The following is a 12164-nucleotide window of genomic DNA, read 5'->3' on the forward strand; positions in this document are numbered from 1 at the left end:
TGCTGTTTTTTATACACTTGTGAATGATAACTGCATTTCATATTTGTATAAGTTCTCCCACATCTGACCTGTGGTTGCTGTCATCCTATGCATAGCAAGTTAAGCTGAGTTTTTATACCTTTGTGACAGGGGCTATATGGTACATAATTAAAAGCTAGGGTGAGGGAGTAGTGGGTAAGGTTCAGTGGTAAACAGCTGCTTAGAATACATGCAACACTGATGATAAAGGTAGTTTGGAATAATTACCATGTTAATAAGTGTCCTCCCAGTTTCCTTCCCAAAGCCTATATACTTAAACCAAAACACAAGACAAGCAAGCCCCTGGTAGGAATTTAATAAAGTAAGAGCAAAAAGTTAACATTTTCAGAGTACCAAAATCTGCAGTGGCTCCTGGAGCAGAGCCTAGGTGGTGGTACTCGGTGGGGTCTGCCACCCCTTCCCTCAGCAGCACCATCTTTCCCCCTCCCCTACCTGGGAAAGCAGCACTGGCACCTACACTTGTGCTTTTCTCACCAAAGAGAAATGCAGGTCTCTGGTAGGGAGTCGAACATGATACTCAAGGTAAGGAACAAGCACAGCTAAGGTGCTGTTGGCCGCAGAGCCAACAGCTAGGGTGAGACTTGAGGGAGCCTGAAGGGGGGGAGTGGGCCTTGGACTGTGCCTTCCCCACTGGGTGGATGGTCATTTGGCCATCTTTACCCCGGGGGCTAAAAGCTACCTACTGGAGGGGAGAGGACTTAAGGCAAAGGGGAAGCCTGCCTGCTGGACTTTCCACCCCCAGCTGCAAAGCTGGTTTGTGACACTGAAAAAATACCTGCATTTTGCCCTTGATTCAGCCACCTATGAGAAATTACAGTAGGAGCGGAAAGCGGTTCTATTTCATTTCACCCCTCCACCCCCTCAAACCTTCTGCACGGAGGACTCGATGGGCACAGGCTTCTTTCCCCGTTGCTTTAGGCGACCCCGAGCATAAACTCGAAGGAAGAGGGCAGCAAACACCACAGCCACACCCAGCCCACCCACCACAGTGACAGTGTGGCCGTAGAGGAGGCAGGAGAGAAGGATGGCGAAGGCCTGGCGGAGGGTCATGATGATGGTGAAGATGGCAGCCCCAAACTGGCCGATGGTATAGAAAATGAAGAGCTGACCAAAGGCTGAACAGACTGACAGCAGCAGGGCATGGGCCGCAAACTCGCTGTGTCGTCCCATGAAGCGGGTCCCCTCCAGGAGGGCCCCCTGCTCCAGCAAGGAGCCTACTGTGAAAAGGCAGGAGAAAAAGTTGACCCCAAACATCATCTGCACCGACGACATTTTGTAGGCAAACAGAGCATCCTGCCAGTTTGAGGTGAAGCTGTCAAAAGCAATGTAGCCTGCCAGCAGGATGAGGCCTGAGAGAGTGGTGGCCGGGGAGTTGCGGGGCTCTGGTCCACTGGACAGTAGAAACATGGTGACCCCGACGGAGATGAGGCCAGCTGTCAGGTATTCCCAGTGCTCGTAGCTGCGCCGAGACACCAGCTTGCCCATCAGCATGACAGGGATCACCTTGGAGGCCTTGGCCAGCACCTGGGTGGGGAAGCTGACAAACTTGAGTGCTTCATACTGGCACCAGCTGCTAAGCACATTAGACAGGCTGGCAAAGGAGTACTGGTACATGGGTGCCCCATGTCGGGGCTGCTTGCAGAGCAGACAGTAGAGGCCAGCCACCATCAGCGCCAGCACACGGTTCATCAGCACTAGGAACTGTGAGTCCGTGAAGCGTTCACCTGGTGTTGTGGCTGTGGCCCCATAGTTGCGGGTCATCACTCTTTCCTGCAGCACACCCCAAGTCAGATAGGACACCTAGTAGGGACAGGAGAGAAACAAAATGAGTCAATAAGCAAGAGAAGGAAAAGGTGGGCAAAAATGGATCTCAACTTCCCTCTTCCTCGAGATGATGTCTAAATGACTTAAAGGACAGCACACATTGCTTTGGTTCCCCTGTAGTAACTCAGCTGCTAACCAGAAGGTCCGCAGTTTGAATCCACCACCTGCTCTGCAGGAGAAAGATGTGGCAGTCTGCTTCCATAAAGATTTACAGCCTTGGAAACCCTATAGGGCAGGTCTACCTTGTCTCATAGGGTCACTATGAGTCGGAATCAACTTGACAGCAGTGGGTTTGGTTTTTGGTTTTGTACTAACTAGAAATTTCCTCCCTGCTCCCAAGTTTGTGGATACCAGGATTCGGCTTGTAGCGAATCAAATGTGACAGATGCTTGAAGACTGCGCAGATTGTCTCTGTCCCCACAGTATGAGTATGCTGGAGCTGATGCCATCGAAAGCATCTTCCTATCCTTAACCAGTTCAGGGAGGCAAGGCTTCTCAGAGAAGGTTGGACAGCTTTTAGTTCATTATCATATGCAAGGCCGGACTACTCCCCACTCCAAAGTGTCATGCAGCCAGCATCCTAGCACTCCTCTCACATGCAGTATTGGAAAAGAGCTGAGCAGTCCCCCCGACGTTTTCAATACCAGTGCTGGAGAGGTGAAAAAGGAGGAGGAAAGAAAAGGCAGTGTTTCGTCCCAACTACTTCCAAGAAGGTGGTGATGCAGTGTGCCCCAGAGAGGAGGAGAGAGACACATAACACACCAACCAGCAAACCTGTTACAGTAGGACTGGTATGGTGAAGACTTTGGTTCCAGCCCAGGAAGAGAAACAGCCTGCCTACCTACCTGGAGGCCTGTGGCACAGAAGAGCAGCTTCAGAGCCTGCCAAGTGGGGGTGGTCTCTGCTGACTCTGTCCGGGGAGCCAGGGGGGACTCATCAGAGGCCTTGGGCTCATTGCCAAACACACAGGCTTTCACCAGGGGGAAGCAGAGGCCCCTACCTGGAGAAGGCACACACAGTCAGCCCCAAATCTTTCCCATAGCATCTAATCCTCCAGAGCAGCGGCCCTGCCCTGCTGGCCCCCCTGGCCCATCCCTCCCTAAGCCACATCCGTCTGGACCGTCCGCCAGCGTGGAATTCAGGACATAGGTAGCACGCTTCCCCGCCCTTTCCCCACACACCTGTCTCCAGGTAGTTCTTCCGTCTGAAGTATTGCACCAGTAGGTAGCCAGGCACCATAAAGCTGGCATAGCCAGCAGCATTCACCAGAAAGCGGAAGAACCATAGCTGGGTCCATGACTCCGGAGGAGCTTCGGGAGCCTCCCCGCCTGCCCCTAGGGAGGGGAGCGTGGCCAGCACCACCACTGTCCACCACCTGCAGAGGCAGCAGACACAAGATTTGGGGTGCAGTTCCTCATCCTCTTGGCCCTCCAGAGGAGGCCACACTGGAGAACGGCCCGGCGTCTCCTCCCCACCGCCCTCCGCTGCAGCCCAGCCGGACAAAGAGCCTCTCTCTCTCCGGGAGCGCGGAGGGGGACCGGCGCGGGCCAAGCAGGGCCCCCTCCCTTCCCAGGGTCGGACCCACCCCTCTGGCCACACAGGTCCCCTCTGTTCCCTCTAGCGCTCCCCGGCTGCTCAGGCCGCTGCTCAGGCCGGCGACGGCGTCCTCTCCTTTCACCCCACCCTCCACGTTCCCGGAACGCCAGGGTTCCCCAACCCCTCAACCCCTTCCGAAGCCCCCTCAAGGGGTACAAGACCATGCCTGCCCTCCAACCCAGCTGGCTCCGGGAAGCGTTATGTGGGCCTCCTGTCCAGCAGCGGAGACAGCACCCTGCCCCGCGTTCGGAGGGGCTCGGTCACGTGGCCCAGGAGCTCGGTCACGTGGGCGCCATCGCTCCCCTAGCCCTCACCTGGCGTCCATGGTCCCGGCCGCTTGGGGCGGAGGGGGACCGGGGAATGCAGTCCCCGGCCGCACGCTCCCTCCGCCGCCTCCCGGAGCAGCCAGTGAGCGAGCGGCTAGCGGAAGTGCCGCGCTCTTCCCGCCTCCATCCCAGCGGCCGCCCCTCCGCCCCCTGTAGCGACCATTGCAGCGCCCCAGGCCGCCGCCGCCCATAGCGCCCCCGCGCGGCCCGGAGGAAGACGCGGTTCTTCTCCGGAGACCTAGGCTCTTCCTGGGAGGGGGAAGAGGGGAGCCCCAGCCTTTGAAAGGAGCAGCCCGGTGTCTCCCCTCTGCATTGTGAACGCCCTTAGCCCTCACAGTCATCCCAGGAGATGGTGGTGACTATTGCCATATTATGGACGAGGGCGTTGAGATTTTACGTTCCCGGGCTTCCCCTTGTATTAGTTTTCCCGCTTTCTGACAGGATGGGGATGCCCCCCTCCCTTTTTGTTGGGTTCAGCACTTCTGTCCCCCACTCCCCATGACCTTCAAGGCTCTGCCTGACTTGGCCCCGTCCTTCTCGCCCACTCACCTATCCCGTGCAGAGCCCCACTGGCCAGCCCTCAGTTCCTCTATTTCACCAGAGACCATCTCCTGAATTCTGTCCTCCCTCATCTCTTACTCACCCTTACGTCGGACTTGAAGAGAGGAGTTCCCTGACCACCCAAAGCATGGCCCTCCATCCACTCCATATTTTCACACTATTCTTTTCCTTCACAGCACTTATTGAAACGTGTAATTACACACATATTTACATGAAGTTTGATTTTAATGACTGTCTCACTCACTAGACTATAAGCTGGAAGTGACAGACACCTTGGTGGTTTATTCCCCTATGTTCTTCACCTGAGCGTAAGCCTCACCTCACAGGGTCCTCAAACAGGTGTGGAAAGAGGGGGGAAAAACAAAGTCACATTTCCCTTGTTGCCCACCCTCCCTAAACTAGATTTTCCAGATGACAGCAGCCAGGACAGGGATGAGGCCTCCAGGGCCTGTGTCTTCCCATCCCTCCTTCTTTCCACCTGCAGCGTCTGAGATGGAAAAAAGAAAGGCCTGACCACTATAGGTAATACTCTACCCCACCCCCACCCACTGAGGCCCTACCCTGCCCAGGGGACAATTTTTCTCCCTCTGCCTCTACCACAAGGTCACAGGGCAGGCCTGTCTAAAAATCCCCAGCACAGCGCGCGAGTGCGCGCGCGTGCACACACGCACGCACGCACACACACACACACTACACACACACACACACAGATATGCATGCACGCAAAACTCTAGAGGGGAAAATGTTTTAAAAAAGTCTGCCATTTTAGTGTCATGTTACTGAAACTACCCCCCCTCCCAAAGTTTCATTTCAGTCAGGGCCTTCTGCATGAAGTCTTTAAACAACAGTCTTTTTAGAGTCCTCAACAGCAGTAAGATGGGACCCCCTCAGGGTCCTGCTTACTCATATGTCAGCCTCTCTCACACTCAGGAAAGTCCATGTTTTTGCACTGGTTGGCAGTTTCAGGCTGACCCAACGTGGGTAGAAACAGGAGCCTCTGCCATCTTCCAGAGGGGCAAACAGGCTTCGCCCAGGATACCTTGGGCTCTGGGGGTCTTCTGAGAATCTCCATCCACTGAGGAAACTTTCTTCCAGACTGGCTCTCTCTACCTTTTGATCCCTCCTCTCAGCTAAGGTCTGTGCTGGCCCCAGGCTGTGGCCCCAGCAGTCCCCAGGGTACCAGAATGGTACATTGCCTGGGCCCAAACTGCAGCAGCTGTGGTACCAGCTTTCAGATGGGAAGAGGAGGCGCCCCAGGGCCCCAGACCCTGCCTGGGCTTCAGTCGGCACACAGAAGCGGCTTCCCTGAGATCTTCAGGTCATCGAAGGGCAAAAGAGCAAAGGGCTGAGAGAAAGAATGGAGAGAAGCAGGGTCAGCGGTCATAAAAATGAAGGTAACGGCCAGAGAGGGAAGCTGGGGAAAGCTGTTGGGCCACTCCCTTTCCACCAAATAACAGCTAAAGGACATCAAGGAATAAGCCTTCCCATTTCCAGAAGACAATGGCCCCTCTGGGCTAGACCTAAGGCCAGCCCTTATTCTGTAAGATAATGCCAGAATATCAGAGCTAGGAGGGACCTTTGAGGTGGTCTTGCCCACAGGTCTGGTATTTTGGGGGTGGGAGAGGGTGCCCATAAAACATTTTGAATACTGAACACTTAAAAATGGAAAGACTGCACAGAAAATCTGGGTTTCACCTCTCTTAAAAAACTGGAGGATACGGTAACATGGGGCACATTCCTACTCTGCAACCATCTCCTAAGGGAGAGTACAGGAGCCCTGGGGCATGGATTCTTGGTTTCCCACAGGCTCCACCACCCTCTGTTGTCTTAGGCCTGCTTCACTGATTCACTTTAGCTGCAGGGCCCCTGCCGGAGTCCCACTTTGGGTGCTCTGGTCTTGTCCAACTAAGGGAACAGGCTCAGAGAGGGGTAGAGGCTTGCCCAAGGTTTCACAGTTGGTCAATGGCAAAGTTCTGGATTAGACCCTGGGCTCCTAACTTCCAGTCTGGTCCTTTCAGCTCATTCCAGTCCCTGTCCCTCCCTGCTCTGGAAGTGGGAGGTCCTGGAGAACAGAGCAGAGTGTGTATGCTCTTACATCCTCAGCCAGGTCCTGGGGTGTCTCATCCTCCACGTTTCGAAGCAGGGAGTCAGCTCCTGCCTCGCACAGGGTAGACGAGATGCTGCTGAGGCCCCGGCCAGCTGCAAGGTGCAGGGGGGTGCACCCATTGAGCATGCGGGCATCCACCCGGGCACCGGCCTGGAGAAGGAACTGTACCAGGCTCCGCTCCTGGGTTTCCACAGCCAGGTGCAACGCAGTCTTCCCACTGGTGCCTTCCTGGAAGGGAATATGGATGTCAGCCAAGGTTCTCAAGAGGCAGTGTGGTGGGTCTGAGCCATGGATGAGGAGTTGAGCACCACCACTTCTGATGGATGGGCAGGGAACCTACGAGTGGACTGGGAGGGGAGAGACGGGGCGGTGGCGGGGGGGGGGGCGCAGCCTGACAGCACCCTGATTGGCAGCCTCACCTGTGCGTCAATGTCAGCTCCGTTCTGAAGCAGCAGTTCCATCAGAGGCCGGTTCCTCTGCAGGGTAGCGATGTGGAGGCAGGCCAAACCTGGAATGCGGTGAAGGCAGTGAAGGTGGGAGCTGCTGATCTGCATTCGCCAACTCCCTCCCTCCCTTCTCTTCAGGGACCTCCGTACCCCTTAGCCCCAAGGGACTACTGCCCACTCAGTGCTTCTGATCACAGGACTGTTAAAATGTAAACGCAAAAACCCCCTCAAAAGTCTGAGGGGAAAGGAACTCAAAGTTTCCACCTTTTCAGAGTCATGTTATTGAAACTTTCACGGTTCAAGGGTCAGGTTGCTGAGAGACCCTTCCCTCCCCACACACATACCCGTACACACACTGCCTTCAAACCCAGTCCCAAAGCTGCCTTCTCTGAGAAGCTCTCTGGGATCCTCACACCCCCAGGCCCTCCCCAGCTGCCACTTCCTTGTGTGTTCCCCCTAGTTGGGATCCCACTCTGCTTAGTAGTAGAAAATTAGGTTCACATTCATGTCCCTCATCTCCTGCAGTCTTTGTTCAAACACCCCTGCTCCATGAGGCCCTCCCTGACCACCCTATTCAAAAATTACATCAAGCCTTCCACCTCCAGCCCCCTCTACCCCATTCCCCTTACTCTGCTCTACTTTTTCCACAACTCTTACTGTCTTCTAACATACTACATAATTTACTTTTTATATCTGTTGTCTGTCTCAGTCTTTCTGTTTTGTTCACAGATGTATGTCTAGCTCTTAAATCATGTCTGGCACATAGAAGGCCCTCAGTATATTTTTGTTGAATGAATGAATGAGTTCATCTAATCTCTATTAAATGGGCTATCTTGAGGGCAGGTTTAGCTCTCTACTTAGCACACGGTATGAAAAAAAAAACTAAACCCGTTGCCGTTGAGCGGATTCTGACTCACAGTGATCCTATAGGAGCCCCAGTAGTGCAGTGGTTAAGAAATCGGCTGCTAACCAGAAAGTCGGCTGTTCAAATCCACTAGCCGCTCCTTGGAAATCCTGTGGGGCAGTTCCACTCTGTCCTATAGGGTCACTAAGAGCATACAGTAGGTGCTCAGTAAATTCTAAATCAAATTCCTTCATTCATCATTCATTCACCAAAGATGTACTCAGTACCTATGTGCTTAGAGCTGGAGGTGAGTCAATGAACATGCTGTGGCTCTGCCTTCCCTGAGAGTGGGTTCCCTGTCTGCTCTCCCCTCCCTGCCCCACAGGGCCCCTAGGCTGCCCGTGTACCTTGCCAGTTTTGCAGCTGGAGGTCCAGGGAGTGAGGCAGTCCTCTGCCTGGCTCCGGCCGCCCCTCCAGCAGCCAGCGGGCACAGGCCAGGTGCTGGCGCTGGCAGGCCACATGCAGGGCTGTGTCACCGTGCCGGTCCTGTAGCACCCGACTGGCCCCCTTTAGCACCAGAGCCTGAACGGCACCTGGCTGATCCAGATGTACAGCCAGGTGGAGCGCTGTCTGTGGGCACAAATAGAGAGCGACAGAGCCACTGTGGCACACTTCCACCTCTGGGGACACGCTAAGGTGGGCGCAGGAATACCCACCTGCCACCAACTTTGAGCAGCCTATAAAGGCCAGGGCCCTGGTCTCCCAAGGAAACACTACCAAGCCCTTCCTTCTGTCACTCCACAAACTCTTGGGACTCCTGTTCTGGCAGCAAGGTGAGGGAAGTGGCCCCCTGCCCTTTGCAGGCCCTCTTAGCCCCTGGAGAAAGGTCAGATGGGGGCGGGGTCTAACCCCTCACCCTCTGGAGACACCTCTATTATCCCCCAGGGCCAGGCTGCCAGGAAGGTCTTGCGGAAAGGAAAGATGGCAAACTCCTCCTTCAAGGCCCCATTCAGATGTGATCTCCTGGACAAAGCCTTTCTTGGCTGTGTCACACAGACATCGGATCCCACAGCAGCCGGTATGTCTCTACCACAACTCACCTTGCCGTATATTTAGGTGTTGACATGAGTCCCCTACCCAGGCTGTGAGCAACTTTTGGGCAGGGGTTGTGTCTTTCTTATTCATACTCATCTCTGAATCCTTATCATCTAGCCCAGTGTCTGGTATATGGCTTCCTGGGTGAGCAGCCTAAGGAATATTGTACGATTGCTGGGGATGGCTGGCAGGGCAGGTATGGCTATCTGAGCACAGTTCATCCTCTCTACCTACCTGGTAAAGGTTGTTCTGAATGTCCAGGACCTCCTGGGGCAGCAAAGCCAGGCAACAGAGCAGCACGGCTGGGGCCTCGTGAATTACCGCCAGGTGGACCAGCCTGGGGAGAGGTCAGGGGCAAGGCTTGGGGTCAGGGCCCAGGCTAGAGAGAGCTGGCTAGGGTCCTGGGGTTAGAAGGAACACATCAACCACTAAACAGCCACCCACTGGGTAGGTGCAGGAAGTGAGAGTTTGGCCCAGGAAGTGAAGGCTGATGTGAGGAGCCAGGATCTTGGGGGTGGGAGCTCCAAGTTCCCATCTCTGGCCTTCAGGAGGGCCTTGGCTGGGTGGGAATGTGGGCAGGGTGCTGATGAGACAAGGGCCTTCCTGTCCATAGCCTGCCCACACCCCACACCCTTCTGCCCCCAGGGCCTCACCAGGCCAGCTGCAGCTCAAAGCCAAACTGAAAGCTGGCAGAGGAGCCCAGAGGGGGTTTCCAGGGCTGTGCTCCCCACCTCCCACCCCAATAGGGAGAACAGAGGGGTGGGGTATGGGGTCGCCCCTCCAGCAATTCAATGTTGGACATTCCACAGGCGAGAAGACAGCTCTTGGAAGAGGAGCAAGGAGACAGTGCAGCATCCTGTCCTATTGCCCTCCACAGGGAGTCAAAAGGGGCCCCTCCTGACAGCACAGAATAGGTGGGCCTGACCAGGGGCACTTCTGTGTGCACCTGAGGGGAGGTCTGTGCAATGCAGAAAATGTGCGCCTGTTGGGGGCCAAAGGCTTTACACTAAGGGCGGGGGGGCAGCTGGGAGGGGAAGTTCCTGTGTCCCGGGGTTTCCCTACATCAGGTGGGAAAATGAAAGCCACAGCAGCAGGGTCTGGGCCAGGAGAGCTGCCTTGGGGCATGAGTGAGAGGATTGTGCCTGGGCTGGGGAAGGGGCTGCTCAGGCAAGAGGGGGACTGGCTTTGGAGGCAGGCAGGCAGCAGGAGAGGCCCGGGAGAGTGACGGGAGGGAGGAACCGTTCTGGAAATCCCCTCGGCCAGGGCCTGCTCTCTGGGTCACATTCCTGCAGCCACCTCCCTCTCCCTCTCTCTCCTCCTCCCACTTCCTCTTCCCACTTCCATACCTCCCACAGCCCAGATACCCTGGAGGGAGGAAAGTGCCCCCTTCTCTCTGGCGAACCCCTGGGGAATCCTGACATTGTTTCCCCCACACACAATCTGGACCAGTACACCTGTCTCTTATTGAGATGGTAAAGGCAGGGCTAGAAGACTAAGAAAGGAGGCCAGGGTCAGAAGTTCCTACTTCCTGAATCAAAGGTCAGCTGTAGGTATCCTACATGGAGTCCCTGAAATCTTGGGGCTCTGGGCCTGAGGGCTAGTGATCCAGGCACGCAGCGCAGAAAGACTTGGGTCACTTCTCTTCCACTGACAATCTTTGCCCAAAGCCATGCAGAATTAGGATCCTTGTACCTCCAAAAAGGTCAGGGCTAGCACCTCCCCTTGCCTCCTCCATCCCCATTCATTCATCCTAGTTGTACTGATATAGGAGCCCAGCCTCTTTACTCTGCTTCTCATCCAAAATCCCAGCCACCCCCTCCCCTGTCAGTTTTCTTCTTTCTGAGGGACCAGGCCTCAGCTGGCCAGCTCCTCCCACACATCTGCTTCTCATCTCAGCTGCCCCTTAGCCCAGTCCCCATTAAGCTCCACCTGGGGCTGGGGGGCAGTAAGAGTAAAGTGAGGGGGTCAGGCAGGACAGTGAGGCTTAGGGGGCTCAGAAGCGGGAGGGTGTGGGGGAGGCTGATTCCAGCCATCACTTCCCCTTTCTCTGCAGAGGAGGAAGTAAGCTGGGGCAGCCAGCCCCCTGTCTGTCTGCTGGGGCAAGGGTGCTCCAGCCTGGCTCACCGACTCCTCCTCAGGGCCAGCCCCAGCTCTGCACCGTGCCCCCTCTTCCTCCCAGCCCCCACTGGCAACCTGCAACTGGCAACTCTGGTTCCTTGAGACAGGGCGTTCTGAGGTCAGGAGTTGGGAATCCCAGATACTGAGTAAACAAGGATGCCTCCTCCTCCTCAAGGGAAAAAAAGAGCAAAACTGGACTGGTCAGGGGAATTTTGTCTTCCTAGGGGTGGGTTATTGGTAGCTTTCCAAGATGCTGGCTGGGGCTCCAGGCGTCTGGGGAGGGCTCTGCCAGCTCTGCCCACTTCCAAAAGGGAGGGCAGAGATATGATGCTAAGTCCTATGGCCTGGTTAGAACTCAAAAGTCGTCTGAGTTTGGGGTTTGGAAGAGAGTGGGGACTGCCCCTTTCCGCTGCCTTGAAGCATCCTCGTGTGTGGGGGCGGGGGCAGGGGGAAACCTGGCCTGTTGCGGCTCCGGGGGAGGTAGGCCTCCCCAGTTAGAATTGGGAGGAAGGGGTCCTGCCTCAGCCTCGCCCCCGAACTCACGTGTCTCCTTCTTCAGAAATGTATGTGAGTGCTTCCAGCTGCTGAGGGCTCAGCGACCCCGCGGAGAGGAGCGGCGAACCTGGGGCAGGGTCTTCGGCCTCGGGGTCCCCCAGCAAGGGCAGGGGCTCGAGGAGTGAGGAGGAGCCATAGGTGGAGTCAGCTCGCTCCCCATCCGCGTCTTCCTTCTCCTGTGGCTCCTTGGCGTTTCTCTCGGGCTGGGTCCAAGGCTGGGGGCCGCCGCTGTCGGAGGGCCCGGAGGCCGGGGTGGATTCGGGCAGGGATCGCAAAGAGCGCAGAGACTCGATACCCGAATCATACCGGCTCTCATCCGCCTCGTCCGGCCCTTTCCGCACCTCCGACATGCCCGCGGAGCCGGCCCGCGGGGGCCGGGTGAGAGCAGGATCCGGCTCCGGGCTCCGCTGCGCTGCCTTTCCGGGTTGCGGGGCCGCCTCGCAGAGCCGACACCCCGCCCCGAGCGGCCTCCTGCCTGGGCTGCGGGGTCCGAAGAGTCGACCAGAGAGCGGACAAGGGTCGGCGCCGGTCGGGGTCCACCGCAGCGGCCGCTCAGCGTAGCAGGCTGCCCTGTCTGGTCCTCTCTCTCGCCCCGCCCCTCAGCCCACAGGGTGGCCGCGCGCCGGGCGGCCCCGCCCCAGGCCCCGCCCCCG

The 12164-nt window shown here is 56.5% G+C and overlaps 2 protein-coding genes across 3 annotated transcripts; both read right to left on the minus strand.

The window, feature by feature from the left end:
- Positions 1-17: 17 nt before the first annotated feature.
- SLC35B2 (solute carrier family 35 member B2) lies at positions 18-3913 on the minus strand. 2 transcript variants are annotated; one of them, XM_049893272.1, is made up of 4 exons: positions 3774-3913; positions 3045-3238; positions 2709-2863; positions 18-1839 (listed from the first exon to the last, which is right to left on the minus strand). In XM_049893272.1, the coding sequence occupies exons 1-4, from the start codon at positions 3782-3784 to the stop codon at positions 901-903; spliced, it is 1299 nt and encodes a 432-aa protein (XP_049749229.1). In that variant the 5' UTR covers positions 3785-3913; the 3' UTR covers positions 18-900. The 2 variants fall into 2 exon arrangements, with proteins under 2 accessions (XP_049749229.1, XP_049749235.1); XM_049893278.1 differs by lacking the exons at positions 2709-2863; positions 3774-3913 and having other exon boundaries at positions 3045-3125.
- Positions 3914-4324: 411 nt separating this feature from the next.
- On the minus strand, positions 4325-12102 carry NFKBIE (NFKB inhibitor epsilon). The gene is made up of 6 exons (XM_049893289.1): positions 11500-12102; positions 9073-9175; positions 8151-8373; positions 6873-6961; positions 6442-6681; positions 4325-5691 (listed from the first exon to the last, which is right to left on the minus strand). Exons 1-6 carry the CDS (start codon positions 11859-11861, stop codon positions 5626-5628), a joined length of 1083 nt encoding a protein of 360 aa, XP_049749246.1. The 5' UTR covers positions 11862-12102; the 3' UTR covers positions 4325-5625.
- Positions 12103-12164: the final 62 nt, after the last annotated feature.

Source organism: Elephas maximus, chromosome 1 (assembly GCF_024166365.1).
Source record: "Elephas maximus indicus isolate mEleMax1 chromosome 1, mEleMax1 primary haplotype, whole genome shotgun sequence".
NCBI lineage: Eukaryota > Metazoa > Chordata > Mammalia > Proboscidea > Elephantidae > Elephas > Elephas maximus.